The following is an 18,638-nucleotide window of genomic DNA, read 5'->3' on the forward strand; positions in this document are numbered from 1 at the left end:
ATGTCCACCCTGATCATCTTGTATCTGCCCCAGTGCTTAGTACAGTGCAAGTCACTTCACCTCTCTGTACCTCAGTTACTTCATCTGTAAAATGGGGATTAAGACCATGTGGTCCATCTGGGACACAGACTATGTCCACCCTGATCATCTTGTATCTGCCCCAGTGCTTAGTACAGTGCAAGTCACTTCACCTCTCTGTACCTCAGTTACCTCATCTGTAAAATGGGGATTAAGACCATGTGGTCCATTTGGGACACAGACTATGTCCACCCTGATCATCTTGTATCTGCCCCAGTGCTTAGGACAGTGCAAGTCACTTCACCTCTCTGTACCTCAGTTACCTCATCCGTAAAATGGGGATTAAAACCATGTGGTCCATTTGGGACACAGACTATGTCCACCCTGATCATCTTGTATCTGCCCCAGTGCTTAGTACAGTGCAAGTCACTTCACCTCTCTGTACCTCAGTTACCTCATCTGTAAAATGGGGATTAAGACCATGTGGTCCATTTGGGACACAGACTATGTCCACCCTGATCATCTTGTATCTGCCCTAGTGCTTAGTACAGTGCTTCTCACATAGTAAGTGCTTAATAAATATTTAAAAACTTCTGGATCCTAAATGTCATTTTCCTTTTACATTTTATGGCAATAATGGGAATATTTTTGTAGATGTTTTTAATAAGACATTAAAAATATGTGCTGTGATTTACATTGCAGAGTATTTTTATAAATCATGATGTATTGTCCTTTCAAGTAGGAGAACTTTATGTTTCTTAGCAAAATAAAATATTTCTGTTTATTTTAAATTTACAGTAGATTTACCTGTCAAATGTCTTTCCATTTTTGTAAAGAAACTAACTTGCTTCATTTTAGGATATGAGAAATCTGAGGTTTGCCTTAAAGCAGGAAGGTCACAGCAGAAGGGATATATTTGAAATCTTCACAAAACATGCCTTTCCACAGTCACATAATTTGGTAAGTTATTTTCTTTCCCTTCACATTTTAATGTTTATAGAGTATTAAAATGTTGGGTTTTTTTTTCCAGTACTTGTTTTGTGTCAATCTAGTTTGAAAACTGCAATTCAGCATAATGATATTCTGAATACAGTTTTTAAATAGCACTGACCACCACCTATTCCCAGCATGGGATGGGTTTTTCTTAAACTGCTTTTGTTGATGACCCTCAGAGAATTGTTTACACTGCCTTTTAGCTCATTCCTTAGCATTTTCACTATGGGGAAAAAAATAACCAGGTAACATAAACTGCATTAAGCTGTGTGCACATTGCCTGAATAATGTGCTATATTTCTGAATGTATGCTGATTCAAAAATACTCCTCTGTAAGTCTCATAATATGAAGAGCACTTAATGTCATTTTCCTTTTTACTAAAAACAACAATGACAGTTCCATCGTTTTCCAATCAATCAATCAGTCGTATTTATTGAGCGCTTACTGTGTGCAGAGCACTGTACTAAGCGCCTGGGAAGTACAAGCTGGCAACATATGGAGACAGTACCTACCCAACAGTGGGCTCACAGTCTAGGAGGGGGAGACAGAGAACAAAACCAAACATGCTAACAAAATAAAATAAATAGAATAGATAGGTAACAAGTAAAATAAATAGAGTAATAAATATGTACAAACCTATATACATATATACACATTTCCACACACTCAACAATTTGCACCTTTCACTCTATCCGTAATTCCGAGACTAGTAACGATACCAACAGTGATTCTAATTGTTTAGAAAAGTAAAAACAGAATATTTTCACATACCACCGGATTTATCATCTTACTCTTTATACCTTTTCTTGTGCGTCTTTTAAAATTGAGAGCTGTTTCACATTCACTCCATGGACTGCTTTTGTTTTGTCAGGGTCTTCAGACCAAGGGCCTTCATAGCAGTGAGACAGATAATGGAAAAGTGCAGTGAACACTACCAAGACCTCTAGGCCATGTTCTGTCACCTTACATCATCATTTGACTCCAACAGACCAGGGCTTTGGAGGTTGCTAAGCAAATTAAACTACACAACAAGGGTCAAGCTAGTGTAGAAGCTGCCCGTTCTGACCCATTCCCCATCGCGTTTGGAGTGAAGCGTGGCTTTGCGGTAGTCCAGTCCTGTTCAATTTGTTCTGTCCTTGCCACGCTAAGGGATGCAACAAGGATTTGAAAGGCGTAGTCAGCAAACACTACTGATCTACCCAATGTTGGGTAGGTACTGTCTCTATATGTTGCCAATTTGTACTTCCCAAGCACTTAGTACAGTGCTCTGCACATAGTAAGTGCTCAATAAATATGATTGATCTACCACTCTTCCAGCTCAGCAAGCTAGGAGCATCATTGACATTTTTGAGATGGGGATTGAGAACGTGCTTTACGTGGATGATGGTGCTGTAGAGGTTGCAGGACAGGCATTCAAACGAGCCCCCCACATAGAGGCAGGGGGAGAAAACATTAGAAGTGTGGGAACAGGTAGAAACTCACTCCCAAGTCTGCTTTCCCTTCACCCAAGGGAAATTTTAAATGATGGAGGCTCCACCTGGAACCCAGACTATCACAGGGGAGAACTGGGAGGAAGTGGAAGGAGCTAGTTATTGGGGCTAGGGTATCCCACCATCAGTAGGGGAACAGCAATGGCCTAGTGGAAAGACCACGAGCCCTAGAGTCGGAGGACCTGAGTTCTAATCCCAGGCCCACCACTTGTCTACTCCGTGACCTTGGACAAGTCACTTTTCTTCTCCGTGCCTCAGTTCCCTTATCTGTAAAATGAGGATTTAAATCATACCCCCTTCTACCTACGCTGTGATCCCTGTCGGGAACAGGGACTGTGTCCAATCTGATTATCTTGTAGCTACCTCAGCGTGTAGGACAGTGCTTGGTCTGTAGAAAGTGCTTAACAAGTATAATAATAAGAAGAAGACATGGGCTTGTGTTGTTTTTCCTGTAGGGGTGATGGTTTTTCTATGCTCACCAACAGGCATTGCAAGACAGCCGATAGAGATAAGGGGTGCAGTCTTTGTGCTTTCAAATATTTCTGTGCCCTCTCTACAACAGCTACCCACCACTGTGCTGTCACCAGTTTTTCATGCCATTATTGAGTGTGGTCCTCACATCTACCTTGTAAGCTGTTGAGATGTTGACTTAAATGAATGTCTTTTATGTTTTAATTACTTGGGGAGAAAGCTGTAGGACTATGGCCTGGCAGGGAAGTCTGTTAATTCACAGGCAGAATTAGACAGTGCAAAGTTTACACAATTGCCAGGGTGGGGAAAGGGAAAGAGCAGCAGAATATAATTGACGATGGATAAAAACCTCATTAGATCTGGTGCCAGATCTCCGGTCTTTTCAGAGCAGAGGTTGGCAACATTCAGACATGATTTAGAGGGAGAACACTGGAAACTCTATTTATTTATTTATTTATTTTACTTGTACATATCTACTCTATTTTATTTTGTGAGTATGTTTGGTTTTGTTCTCTGTCTCCCCCTTTTTAGACTGTGAGCCCACTGTTGGGTAGGGACTGTCTCTATATGTTGCCAACTTGGACTTCCCAAGCGCTTAGTACAGTGCTCTGCACACAGTAAGCGCTCAATAAATACGATTGATGATGATGATGAGGATGAAACAGCTCCAGTATCACCAGAGCCCCAAAGCCTGCTACCCTAGAGAAAGGCTTCCCATCCCCGACCCCACCGAGGCTCAGATCAGGCCCACTTCTGAGACCCACAGATGGGAAGCCCGTGGCTGCAGCTGTAGGGATTGTGACCATTTAATCTGAAACCAGATACCACACGGCCAGTATATTTTTTCCGACGTCTCCCAAAGGACATAGACTGTCGGCCTTAATTCAGTTTCCCACGTCTTGTTTACTGCTGCACTATAAGACAACGTGCTATGTAGGTAATAGGATTTGGTGATGAAATTTATTTCCCTTTTGCCAGGGAAAATCTTTGGTCCCATATCCCTGACGCAGGTTGACGAGTTATCTCGATTTTCTTCCCTTATCAGTCCTTAGCGGCAGACAGACTCTGCTGAAAGGCCTACAGTCATCTGCAAGGCTTCTTGGTTGTGTTCCTCTAGGGCCCAGTTAGCTAGCCACATAGAGCATTCCTTTAATGAATGTCTTTAGGTCTTTCTATGACGCTTATAGCCGGTTGACTTTGTAAAGGGTTTCCCAGAAATGGGGAGCAAATTTGAAACCAGATGTCCCCATGCCTTGTTGCAGAATAGCTAGGTAAAAATTTTCAGGTTTCTTATCAATGTTATTCCAGTGTTTAAAATAGTCTGATTGAACTGCCGTTTTCCTTCGTGAGATATTTCGCTGCATTGAAAACTCCTCCTTCTTGAGGTCAAGGATCATATCTACCGAGCACTTAATGCAGTGCTCTGCACACAACAAGCTCTCAATAGATATCGTTGCCTGTTGGACAGAAAAAAAAGTTGAGCAGTACTGGACCTATAATGCAGTCCTACTTTATCCCATTGGAGATGGGGATTAGATCTAGACTGAGCCCGTTGTTGGGGAGGGATTGCCTCTATTTGCTGCTGAATTTTATTTTCCAAGCACTTAGTACAGTGCTCTGCACACAGTAAGTGCTCAATAAATATGATTGAATGAATGAATCTGCCCCTCCTGCAAACCCCTCTCCCCCAGATCAGACATGCTGTCATGGAGGAAATTATAAAATTCCTCAAAGATTAGTGGGCTTTTGGCTCACAGGCATTCATGGTGTGAAGGAGGGAAAGGCAAACACAAAGGAAAGAGTCAACAAGTAAGATCATTCCAAATGCGAAACTTTAAGGTAGGTCAAAATTAAACATTAATCACCACAGAAAAGAAGACACGTTGATGGCGACTAGTGGGTCAGGTGTAATCTCAGTTCTCAGCCGGATTTCTGACACAAGCCAGCCGGTCAAACCGCAAGACTGCTCTCAATAGTCAAGTAATAAAAACTGAGAATTTCTTGGATAACCTGCTGGCTCTCACAGCACTTATCAATCAATCGTATTTATTGAGCGCTTACTTTGTGCAGAGCACTGTACTAAGCACTTATACATATCTGTAATTTATTTGTATTGATGTCTGCCTCTCTCCCCCCTCCACCCCCAGACTGTAAGCCCATTGAGGGCAGGGAATATTTCTGTTTATTGTATTGTACTCTCCCAAGCACTCAGTACAGTGCTCTGCACACAGTAAGCGCACATTAAATACGAATGAATAGATAGAAACCTTTGATTTCTGTAATGGAATTCATGGCACTTAAAATTCTGTTAATATTTAGCATGAGGAGCAGCCTTAGAAGGGAAATATGTCTCTTAAGCAGTGAAAAACTTTTAAAGTGCAATTTCTTGATTTTTCTTTACGTACAAACGTGGATATCCTGTCCTTTTTTAATGGTATATTTTAGAGTATTTGTGAATAAAGTATACATTGCCCATTGTCTAGCTGGCAAAAGGTGAAGTCAGGATTAGAACCTGCTTCAATGTGAATCGATGCAGCATGTTATAAATGCCTAAAACTGGAACCTTTATTAATAAGATGTTTGTCCAATCAATCAGTCGTATTTATTGAGCGCTTACTGTGTGCAGAGCATATTCAAACTGGTCCATAGAATGAATGCTATTGGCAGATTTAATGATTCAGCTATATAGAATTGCCATAAACTAGTTTAGGGATTCGTTATGAGGATCTGTAGACAAGAACAAAATGTTGGGGAAAAAAAATAGGGCCTCTTGATCTGTATTGTTATTATGGAAGAAAATTCAAAGAATGACTTCCAGAATTTTATGCCTTTGAGTTTTGTATTGCAATAAATTAATTTGAGGATGTTATCAATTCAGAAGAGATGACATTTTCTCCCAGGACTCTAACTTTAAATATATGTCTATGCATATATACATACATACATATACATACTTATATACACACATGCATATATACGCACACATATATGCAAACATACATATATAGTTGAACGTTTTATTACTTCTGACTTTCACCAAAATCATATTTTTGTGAAAGAAATCACCTTGAAATTGCCCTGTAAAGTAATTCCTTGCATGTAAACTTACGTAGTAAAATTTAGTTAAACTAAAATTTAAGCAAGTGTTTAAGCAAGTTCAAAATCTTGCATGACTTCAAACAGAGAAAGCAGCGTGGTGTAGTTGCAAAAGCCAGGGGCTGGAAGGCAGAGGACATACCTTGGGCAAGTCACTTAACTTCTCTGAGCCTCAGTTTTCTCATGCAAAATGGGGATTCAATACCTGTTCTCCCTCCTACGGACAATGAGCCCCATTTGACTGACTGTGTCCGACCTGACCGATTTGTATCTATCCCAACGCTTAGAGCAGTGCTTGACACAGTAAGTGCTTAACAAATACCATTAAAAAAAAGTAGGAAACAATTGCAACATTTAAAATTTGCCTTGGAATCCTCTGCTAGATTTCCGTTCAGCATCTTGTTTTTCTGGTTATTTGGGGGATTTTCTTGATATTTTCCCTCATTTTTATAGAATTTTCCATTTCATTCAGAAGTTTTTTCCTAATCTTGTTCAAACGTATCCAAAATCTGAACAGAATTATTTCACGGTAATACATCATTGTTTCTTTGAAGACAAGTTGGAAACAAGAAACCTATTAAAATTCATTGAGTTGTGAACATTTACCTGCTTTGTTGTGGGGAAAAAGTCGAGAAATAGAATGCTGAAGCTTTTGATTTTGAGGGGAAGACACTAATCAATACCAGGTTGCAATGTGCCTACTTAAAATGATAATTTATTGTGTTCTGTGAGTAAAGCTTACATTTTCTTAATTCCTCCATAATCTTTAATGTTTTTCAGCACTGGAGTATATTCTTTTGACTTCTGAAAAATGAGTTTTTCTGCTGTTCTTGAGCTCTAAACAGCATTTTTAATAATAATGATGGTATTTATTAAGCGCTTACTATGTGCCAAGCACTATTCTAAGCACTGGATTTTATCAGGGATTTGTATTGCTGTAGATGTCAGCATCTGTATCACCTGTTATTATTTGTTGGATACTGTGCAAAGCATATTGTACATGGTATTTGGTTCATAAGGAGTAAAATGTGCAACTCCTGGTCTTAAATAGCATGCAGGGTATTGGGGAAGGCAATAGGCTGTTAAATTTACAATAGTTAAGGCTGCGAAAATAGATAAAAGTAATAGCTATAAGTACATAAATCAAATCAAATGGGTAAATACCTGTGTGCATAAAGTCCATGAGGGAAAAATATCACATCACTTTAGAAGAATTGTTTTTCCAGTACAAGGGAGCACCGGGAATGGTTTTGTTTAGGATTACTTTAGCTTTATAACTATGCAATGAAATATCTCTTTAAGTTGCCTTGGGTTTTTAACAAGCTTGCTTTATGTCTTTGAAAAATTTTTAGAAGCTGAAACGAATCTGAACTTTAAGTGTTTCTTCAGTGATCAAAATATAACGTAGTAAATTATGTAGTACATCGTATTTTAGGAAAACATAATATAAAATTGAATGCTTTTAGTTTGGATTTCCTGTAAAACTCTTGGCAAATTGATTTAAACATTTAAAATACTGGTTTAAATTTCAACATACTCTGACCAATTCCTAATTCTAATGTCAGATCTATTCTGGTGTACTCATGACTAGCAAAAATTTCACAGCTACATGGCTGGAAATTTCTGTAACTATCTGAAGTTTAAATCTGATCTTCAGCATCTGGCATGAGACCAAAAGCTACTCTTCCTGTTGCAAAGTTCTAACAGAGGTCATTAATCTAAAGTAACTTTTACAGGCCTTTTGTCACTGACTAGTGAGGCACATTGGGCCTAAACTAGTCTGAACATCTGTGGTGTAGGTAGCAGAAAGATAAGAATAATAAAACCACTTTGGATTTCGTTAACTTCTTTCCTATGAATGATCACACCTGTGTGTGCCCACCAGTGTGGATACTGTTGATGCTACATTCTGTGAATGCAGTTGTAGCTGAAAAGATTTACCTGACCAGCAAGTCTTTTCCACACAGCTCATTAATAAAAATAATCCCTGGGTTTATGGCTCCACTCGTTATTTATAGCCATTGATGCAAAATTGGACCCCGAGATGCAAGTGATGTCATATGCCATGTTGGCACACTGGATATCTTAATATCATTTCTGCGGAAGTCCATCTGATTTGACCAGAACTGGCCCAAAACTCGGTCTCCCTGACATCCTGACTTCCCCTCTCTCAATCCCTCCATCCCTCATTAATTGCTTCTGAGCCACTGCACCATCCTCTCCGTCTGTGGGAGTTTGGACACCAAGTCTGAGCCGCGATAAGGGACTGAAAGGAAGATACCCAGTTCTTAAATCCAACGAATGGCAACAGTATCTATCACTCTATACTTGGCTCAAAAGGGCCACCCTATTTTCATTGCCTTTTGCCAAGATGGTCTATAAACCCGTGTTGTGATAATGCAGTCCAGGGTTGTGCAGTTTGAAGTTGTGTTTCAGCATATCTATAAAAGATTTAATCTGCCAACCCTGCCTGCTTGTGTCCTACTTCTTTCAGCGTACTGCAGCCATTTGGCGTTGTGCTATGGCAGGCTCTGCCTCAGTACTAATAAAGATGGTCTTCCTTCTAGGACTTTTTCGACTCATCTCTCTCATTCAACCCACATATTCAGTCTGTCACTAAATCCTGTCGGTTCAACCTTCACAACAGCATTAAAATCTGCCCTCTCCATTCAAACTGAAACCATGTTCATTCATTCATTCAATCGTATTTATTGAGCACTTACTGTGTGCAGAGCACTCTACTAAGCGCTTGGAAAGTACAAGTTGGCAACATATAGAGACGGTCCCTACCCAACAGTGGGCTCACAGTCTAGAAGGGGATGAGAGTGATGATTTTGATGATGATGACGATGATAATGAATCCAGGCAACAGGAGAACAGTTAAGATGTCTCTTTTCATGTGTCCTTTTACTGGCCCAAACTAAAAAATGGGACTTCTAAGGAAGTTGCTTTCCTGGCTGGGGAAGCACAGAGATTGGGGTTTTTAGGTTTTTGAGTCAATCAATCACAATTATTGAGCGCTTACTGGGCGCAGAGCACTGTACTAAGTGCACTCACGGTCAAAACTATTCCTTTTCTCTCTACATTTGTCAATTCCATATTGTTCCCCCTCTGATCAGGGCACTGTGTGACCATGAGAATTCATCACAATCCAAGCTCTTCTCTTACCCTGCCCTGATTACTCTATCGGCCTCCTTGCTGACCTCCCAGCATCCTGTCTCTCCCCACTCCATTCCATACTTTAGTCTGCTGCCTGGATCATTTTTCTACAAAAACTTTCAGTCCATGTTTCCACACGCCTCAAGAAACCCAAGTGGTTACCCATCCACCTCTGTATCAAAAAGAAAATCCTTGCCATCAGCTTTAAAGCACTCAATCACCTTGCCCCCGCCTACTTTACTTTGCCTGTTCTCCTACTGCAACCCAGCCCACACAATGCACTCTTCTAATGCCATCCTACTCTCTGTACCTTGATCTCCTCTTTCATGTTGCTGATCTCTCACCCACATCCTGCCTCTGGCCTGGAACACCCTCCCTCATCCTATCTGACAAATATTTACTCTCCCCACTTTAAAAGCCTTTTTGAAAGCACATCTCCAAGAGGCTTTCCCTGATTAAGCCCTCATTTCCTCTTCTCCCACTTCCTCCTGCATCACCCTTGCACTTGGATTTGCATCCTTTATTCACTCCTTCCTCAGCCCCACAGCACTTATGTACATATCTGTCATTTATTTATATTGTCTGTCTCCCCTTCTAGACACAGAATGTGTCTACCAACTCTGTTACATTGTACTCTACAAAGTGCTTAGTAGGGTGTTCTGCACACAGTAAGTGCTCAATAAATGCTAAAGATTGATTTTGTTGGTCATGCCTTGCATTTCTGGTGCATGTGGCTTGTAGAGGACACTGACAGATGCAGGCTTTAATAGCTATATATGAGGCTGAACTTGGCTTCTCTCCCCTGGAAACTCAGTCAGTCAATCAGTTGTGTTTATTGAGTGCTCACTTTGTGCAGAGCACTGTACTATATGCTTGGGAGAATACAATATAACAGTGTTGGTAGATATGTGTCTCTCACAATCCTCCTTGGGAACTAGCGTTGGTTGTTGTTGCCTGCTGTCCTCCTAAAGGATACACTGGCCTTTTTGGTTTGGGTTTCTCCTTTTTTCCAACAGTTCATTATTGGACAGCTTCTGGATAATTGATTCAAGGATCCTTCATGGTGTCTGTTAAACTGTAACATCGGAGAGGTTTTACAGAGTGCAGAAGCAGACAGGTTCTCTCAAGTCCCTTGTTGCATCCTTGGTCTTGATCAAATAAAACAGATAAAATAAACCCAGTAACGGTTCAGTTGAGCATCAGCTCAGACTTGACTAGCCAGGTTGGTGATCTTCTAAAAAACCCTTCAATCATTGTCCATCTTCCATCACCTCAAGAGAGGTAAAGACTCTTTACCATTCACCTAATCAGCTCTCCTCACCCACTACTCCCCTGCTTGCACTTGTTACTCCTCCTAAGTCTCCCTCATGGTTTTATCCTGCTTTCTTCATGCCCGCATCCAAACCCTTGCTTCCATCATCCCCAGAGTCTGGAACCTTCTTCCTCCTCGAATCAAACAGATCTCAGACCTGCCCGTCTTCAAAGCCCTCCTAAAAGCCCACCTCTTCCAACGAGCCTTCCACAACTACCCTTAAGCCTCCTCTTTCCCTTATATATTGATTTGTTTATGGCCATACCTAGGCCTTGGGCCCATTGGGTCTGTATTTCTATTTATCAGTTTTATTCTGATTCCACTGTTTGTATTTCTATGTCCATCTTCCCCATTAGAGGGTAAGCATTTTGTGGGAGAAGATCGTGTCTTGTGCTTTTTTGATAAATGCCATCCTTCCTACTATTACAAATAAAATAGAGGTATTTATAATTTATTTAAAACCAATGAAGTTCTGCTCTTTAAAGCTTCAGTATTACTTCGAAAATTCGTCTAAGAACATGTTAATGTCATAAGCGTATTGCAACTGTGAAATCTTGCTACCATTATTATAGTTGGATAAATCCTTAATTGTGATTAGAGCAACATTGTCAGCCAGGGAAAATTAAAGTGAGTAATGAATGTGACATTAGACATCCTAGTTTTATAATAAGTCGTATGTCACTACCCTGAATATTAAGTATCTTTGTTCCCCTCTCCTAGGTATTTTTTGCAGTTCTAAATGAAGAAAAGTTTTCCAAAAATGGTTGGCTGGTCTATAACCCAATGGAAGAATATAGGAGGCAGGTAAATAGATAACTTAATTCTGGTATATTTCCTATTGGATTATGTGAATATATACCATCTATTACATATATAATATGTTATTGAATATTATAGACTCCGTAAGCTAGACTGTTAAGTCGTGGGCAGAGAACATGCCTATCAACTGTTACATTGTACTCGCTGAAGTGTTTGTACAGTGCTGTACACACAGTAAATGGTCAATAAATACAGTTGATTATTTTGTGTCCCGCTGTTTGAAGACTGGTGGTTTTGTCAACACTCTTTTGAAAAACAACATTAAGCTGAATTGTGATAAGCCTACATGAGAATTTAATAGATAAGTTATTTATGGCTTAAAATACCTTTCTGTACTGCCCTGATTCAGTTACTTCATGAGATGCCATTTTTAGAAGTCTAATTGAGAAAAGAAAGGATAAATTGATTTTTAAAAATGGACTACATTGAGAAGGAATTAGAAGTCTAATTGAGAAAAGAAAGGATAAATTGATTTTAAAAAATGGACTACATTGAGAAAGAATTCTAGACCACTATTTTAGAAGGAGAGTTGAAGCTTTTATTTGCAGTGAAATTTTCATTCATAATGGCAGATACGTCTTGTATAACTTAAGACTCATGTTCCCCGTTTTTTAAACTTGGAGCAGTTTTTTAAAATTGTTTTTAAATGGTATTTGTTAAGCACTTACTATATCCCCAGTCAGTATTCTAAGCGCTGGGGTAGGTGCAAGGTAATGAAGTTGGACACAATCAGTGTCCCACATGGGACTCACAGTCTTAATCCCCATTTTACAGATGAGGTAATTGAGGCCCTGAGAAGTTAAGTGACTTGCCCAAGGTCACACAGCAGAAAAGTGGCAGAGCCAGAACTAGAACCCAGGTCCTTCTGACTCCCAGGCAGGTGTTCAGTCCATCACCTGCAGCTATGCATCAGAGAGGAGCTACTTCCCTTTTCCTCCTGGCCTTTGCATTTTCTCTTGCTGTGCCACCACAAATAATTTAGTCTTATGCATTTTTGAGGTTATAAATGAGGTTGTTAATCAGGGGGTATTGAGTGCTTACTGTGTGTAGAGCAACGCTTGGGAGAGTTCAGTTCAACAGAATCGGTAGACAAGTTCCCTGCCCCCAACAAGCTTACAGTGTAGAGGGGGTGACGTACATTAAATTAAGTAAATAAATTATGGATATGTACATAAGTGCCGTGGGGCTGAGGGAGGGGGGGAATATAGGGAGCAAATCCAAATGCAAAGGTGGTGCAGAGAGAATGGGAGAAGAGGAAATGAAGGCTTAGAGAAGGCTTGTTTGAGGAGCTGTGCCTTCATTGTTACGATTGGGATGTTCTGGTAGCAGGGAAAATAGCATAGGAGTATATACTGAAACCAAACTGGATGACACCACTATTCAGGTGATTTCCTAAGTGTGCGTATTATAAATAAATTGTAGTTTTAGATATTTTCTCTTGCTATACAGTTTTGGGAAACTAAAATATCGAGTACCTTAGGAATTTAGAATTGTAAATGTTTGAATGGAAAAGCATTCAGTTACTGTTTGGTATATAAGATCCTTAAATCCGTAAATTTGATTATGAATTATGAGTTCTGTGATTTGTATCACTGACACGGTAATTACTCTCCATGCCGAACTAATTCGATTGTGAAGAAAAAATATTACTTCATGGGCCTGTTTCTGGAGAGCTCGCTCCAACATCACATAGGAAGCATCATTATTTTTGAAGCCATATTGCCAATTAAGAACAACTGCGTCCTAAATAACCACGTAGTTTGAAACAAAATAATTCAGTTTTTGTTATTCCATGCAAATACGAACCAGAAATGGACTGTTACTCTGCCTTTTTTTACAATCTTTTATTCCTTTACTCTCGGGCTAAGCATCTATTTGTTCCATGGTCCATAGAACAGACCAAAGACACAGTTTTTATTGCCCAAACAAGCACCCATGCAAACTTCATTTTTTTTTTTTGCAGTGTGTGAGTGTGTACATTATTGATTCTGGGTCCTGTTCTGTTCAAAGAGATTAAAAAATGTGTGAGTGTGGTGTGATATGTAGAGGTCTTTTGTATCATCCTGTCCCATTGGTTGTCTGCTCCATAGAAATATTTGCGTTTCTCAAATAACGTACAGGACTGAAGCCTATTTAGAAAACTGTTTAAGAAGTAGGAAAATGAATTTCCTTAAGGAGGGTTTTCATTCTTCACTTTTCTTTAGCCAATAGAGTGCTTGATTTTCCCATCAGAGTATACAGCCCGCTGTTGGGTAGGGACCGTCTCTGGATGTTGCCAACTTGTATTTCCCAAGTGCTTAGTACAGTGCTCTGCACACAGTAAGCGCTCAATAAATACGATTGAATGAATGAATGAATGAATGGTTTCCGTTACAGTTTCCCACGTGCTTAGCAAAGTGCCCTGCTCTTAGTTGGTGATAAATAAATACTACTACTACTAGGCAGGCCTTTCATTTTGAGGGAAAGAAGTTGAATTTCCTCTTAGAGTTAAAATATAATTTTTTTAATTTCAGAGTTATGCTTCTCTCCCCTTTTCCCTTTCCCGACAGTTCTTCTATCCAATTTAGAACTGTAATAATTAGAAATGGAAAATGAGAAGATTTCAATAAAAAAAAATCACCCTTTGTTGACAAAGGATCATTTTGGGGCTGTGGGAACCCTCAATGACTTGTCCTGTTTTCTTCTACAGAGTTCTAAAAAAAAAGCATTGCTCGGATAACCATTTCTGTAGCTCTTTCAAACTGTAAGTGTAATTACAATTTGCAATTGTAAAATTGTAAGTTAGCCCCACCATGTGGCCTAAACGACACAGAAACAAACAAATCTTTGAAGTAGCAGGTTATTTTAGGAAAAACAAAAAATAACACATGAAGTTAAACGTTAAACGCTTTGGACTGAACCTATGTTTTGTTTTAGGGATTGCCCAATGATCAGTGGAGGATAACATTTATTAATAAACGCTATGAATTGTGTGATACCTATCCATCCCTTTTGGTGGTTCCGTATAATTCCACAGATGACGATCTCAGGAAGGTCTCTTCTTTTAGATCCAGGAGTAGGATTCCGGTGAGTACTTTGTAAAATATTGCTCTCAATGAGTGATTTATCATTTGTGATGGCACAAGGAATTGAATTAGTCTGATTGTGAGGAAACTGCATTTTTTCAAAGAAATAATTCTAATTTTATGAATAAGCACCATTTCTTTAGGTCTTTCACCTCTTTTATATGTACTTTGTAACTTTTAGAATTGCTTTTTACATCTGGGGATTGAAGTTGTGATCTAAATGAAATTGAATTCTGGCAAAGCTCTGTATATAATGAAATATAATGGACAAGCTATTTCATCTCCTCCACCTCCCAACCCCTAACTGTTTGGGTTCAGTTCTGGGTCCCCTTCTATTTTCCATCTATTTTCCACTCCCTTGAAGAACTTGTTTGCTCCCAGGGCTTCAACTACCATTTCTAAATGGATGATTCCCAAATCTAACTCTCCAACCCTGACCTCTCCCCTTCTTTACAGCTTCACATTTCCTCCTGCCTTCAGGACATCTCTGCTTGGACGTCCTTCTGTCACCTTGAGCTTAATATGTCCAAAACAGAATGCCTTATCTTTCCACCCCAACCCTGTCCTCCCCTTCACTATCCCATCACTGTAGACAGCATCACCATCCTTCCTGTCTCACAAGCCTGTAACCTTGGCATTATTCTTGACTTCTGTCTCTCATTCAACCCACACATTCAATTCATCACTAAATCCTGTCGGTTCCACCTTCAAAACATCACTAAAAACTGCCCTTTCCCCTCCATCCAGACTGCTACCATGTTGATATAATCCCACCTTAATAATAATAATAATGGTATTTGTTAAGCGCTTACTCTGTGCAAAGCACTCTTCTAAGTGCTGGGGGGGCTACAAGGTGGTCAGGCTGTCCCACGTGAGGCTCACAGTCTTAATCCCCATTTGACAGTTGAGGTAACTGAGGCACAGAGAAGTTGTGACCTGCCCAAAGTCACACAGCTGACAAGTGGCGGAGTCGGGATTAGAACCCACGACCTCTAACTCCCAAGCCCAGGCTTTTTCCACTGAGCCACGTTGCTCCTCTCCTTGATTATTGTATCAGCATTCTTGCTGACCGGCCAGCCTTCTGTCTCTCCCCACTCCAGTCCCCACTTCACTCTGCTGCCTGGGTGATTTTTCTACAAAATCATTCGGGACATGTTTTCATACTCTTCAAGAAACTCCAGTGGTTACCAGTCCACCTCCTCATCAAACAAAAACTCCTCACTATTGGCTTCAAAGCACTCAATCACCTCACCCCCTCCTACCTCACCTCACTACTCTCCTACTACAACCCAGCCCACAAATTTCACTCCTTTAATGCTAACCTTCTCATTGTTTCTGGATCTCATCTAATTCACCGCTGACCCCTTGTCTACTTTCTGCCTCTGGCCTGGAACGCCCTCCCTCCCCAAATCCGACTATTACTCTCCCACACCTGTAAAGCCCTATTGAAGACACATCTCTTCCCTGACTAAGCCCTCCTCTTCTCCCACTCCCTACCGCGTTGCCTTCCTCCCTTTATTCGACCCCTGTCCCAGCCCCACAGCACTTATGTACATATCTGTAATTTATTTATATTCATGTCTGTCTCCCCCTCTAGAGTGTAATCTCCTTGTGGGCAGGGAATGTGTCTTTTTATGGTTATATTGCACTCTCCCAAGTGCTTAGTATAGTGCTCTGTACACAGTGCTCAATAAATACAACTGAATGAATGAAAGAGGTTAGCATACCTCCTCCCACCCCTTGACTCATCAGCCTCCTCACTGACCTCCCTGCATCCTGACTCTCCCCTCTCCAGTTCATTCTTTTCTCTGTTGGCTGGATCATTTTTCAAAAAAAAAAAACTAAATCCACGTCTCCCTCTCCTCAAGAATCTCCAGTTGTTGCCCACCCACCTCTGCATATAACAGAAACTCCTTACATCAGTTTTAAAATACTCAATTAGCTCTCTCCCTCCTATCTTACCTCACTGATTTCCTACTACTACCCAGCCTGCACACTCTGCTCCTGTAAATGCCAACCTACTCACTATACCTTGAGCTCGCCTACCTCACTGGCTACCCCTTGCCCACATCCTCCCTCTGGCCTGAAATTCTCTCCCCCGGCATGAATGACTGACTTTACTCCCCCCAACCTCAAAGCATTATAAAATCCCGCCTCCTCCAAGAGGCCTTCCCTGACTAAGCCCTCGCTTCCCCTCCCCTCTGTGTTGCCTATTCACTTGGAGCTGTATCTTTCAAGAACTTGATATTTGCCCACTCTTCAGCCCACAACTTATTTTAATGTCTGTATCCCTCTCTAGACTGTAAGCTCTTGGTGGGCAGGGAAATGTATCTCCCAACTTTGTTGTAACTGTACTCTCCCAAGGGCTTAAGTACAGTAAACACTCAATCAATACCATTGAGTGACTGATTGATTACCTTTTCTGGTCACTCCTCCTTACTTGGTGACTCCTGCTACTGTACATTTCTTTTCCCTGCCATATCATGAGCCTAAGGCTGCCATCTGTGCCTCTTTATAGATTGGTTACTGTTAGATGCTCTTAGGAGTTGTAACAAATGTTATCTTTCTGATAAATGTTTGCCAACCACTTGGCTATTGGGCTCAAGGTTATGCCTGGACGGATCCAGATAGATAAGAATTTTATATTTTGAGCTGTTGTCTGTACTTCAACAAAATAATTCTAGGTGCATTCCTGATTTCATTTTTAAGTTTACTTATGTAAAAAAAAAATCAAAGCAGGTGCTTGGAAGAGATCAACAGAATAAGTTTTATATTCAAAATAAACCCTCTATTGGTAATTTTTTTTGGCGATGCAGATTTTCTTACTGAATTGGAAAAATAGCTTGTGATCCGCAGCCTATAGTTACAAGTAGAATCCATATTCCAACTGCAGTATCGAGTACAAAATCCCAAATGGAAGCATACCATAATTACATGGATCAGTAACTTTCTCTTCATTTTATTTAAACATTCAGATCTCTTTTCAGTAGCCAGTTTAAATCATATTAAGGATATCAGAAAGTTTTGAATAGAAAGAATAGTCTCTGAAAGTGAATTTTTCTAACTAAAAAGGCATTTCCCAGCCAACACTCCCGTCCACATTATGTATGTAAAGATTCTTTGTCATGTTACATTTACTAGTTGCTACAGCAGTTCCTGATTTTTTAATTGCTTCTTACAATCATGATCATCTCCAAAAGAACCACAGGAAGCAGGAAAATCCCATAAATATTTCTAAGGCGTCCGCCAGTACTGTAAAGAAATTCTTGACCCTTTTCGACAGGTACAAATGTTTCATATCCAACCTAATACTCATTATTTATTACAACTACTAAATAATATGGTGGTTTATATTTCCTGCTTAAAACCAGGTACTGTCTTGGATTCATCCAGAAAACAAGACTGTTATCATGCGCAGTAGTCAGCCTCTCGTTGGTATGAGTGGGAAACGAAATAAAGATGACGAAAAGTATCTCGATGTTATCAGGGAAGCTAACGGGCAGATTTCTAAACTGACCATCTATGATGCAAGGCCCAATGTGAACGCAGTGGCCAACAAGGTAAGCACACTGAATCTGACTGCAAAAATTGTCAAAAGAAATGACAGTTTGTCGTGATCGCTTTACAGCAGTGTTGGTGATATACGCTGTGTTTTCCTTATGGAACTAATTTTAATCACAGCGCTTTAAAGATAGTTTTCAACTGAAAATCTGGTCCCAAAGTGAGTCCTGGGAACAGATCAATGTACGGTTAATGCTTCAGAGAGCAGTGTGGCTCAGTGGAAAGAGTCAGGAGGCTTTGGAGTCAGAGGTCATGGGTTCGAATCCCGACTCCACCACATGTCTGCTGTGTGATCTTGGGCAAGTCACTTAACTTCTCTGGGCCTCAGTTACCTCATCTGTAAAATGGGGATTAAGACTGTGAGCCCCACATGGGACAACCTGATCACCCTGTATCCTCCCCAGCGCTTAGAACAGTGCTTTGCACATAGTAAGCGCTTAACAAATGCCAATTATTATTATTATTATTATTATTATTATTCTGATAATAAAGGGCTTGATCTAAAAGCCCAAGACCATAAATAATAATTAAAATCAAATGAAAGTAAAAATCGTAAAATGATAAAAACTTAGAAAGAAAGGTAGTCACGACCTTCAGAGAAATCACCACTATTACAGAAGTAGTTGTAATAGTAATAATAATATTAAGCATCT

The 18,638-nt window shown here is 40.1% G+C and overlaps 1 protein-coding gene across 1 annotated transcript in view; it reads left to right on the forward strand.

Annotated features, from left to right (window-relative positions):
- Positions 1–18,638, forward strand: part of MTM1 (myotubularin 1) — a 78,615-nt gene that overhangs the window by 45,631 nt on the left and 14,346 nt on the right. Inside the window, 4 exon segments of the mRNA XM_038747956.1 lie at positions 877–978; positions 11,261–11,344; positions 14,276–14,425; positions 17,796–17,984. Of these exon segments, the coding sequence (XP_038603884.1) occupies positions 877–978; positions 11,261–11,344; positions 14,276–14,425; positions 17,796–17,984 (525 nt within the window).

Source organism: Tachyglossus aculeatus, chromosome 6 (assembly GCF_015852505.1).
Source record: "Tachyglossus aculeatus isolate mTacAcu1 chromosome 6, mTacAcu1.pri, whole genome shotgun sequence".
Classification (NCBI taxonomy): Eukaryota; Metazoa; Chordata; class Mammalia; order Monotremata; family Tachyglossidae; genus Tachyglossus; species Tachyglossus aculeatus.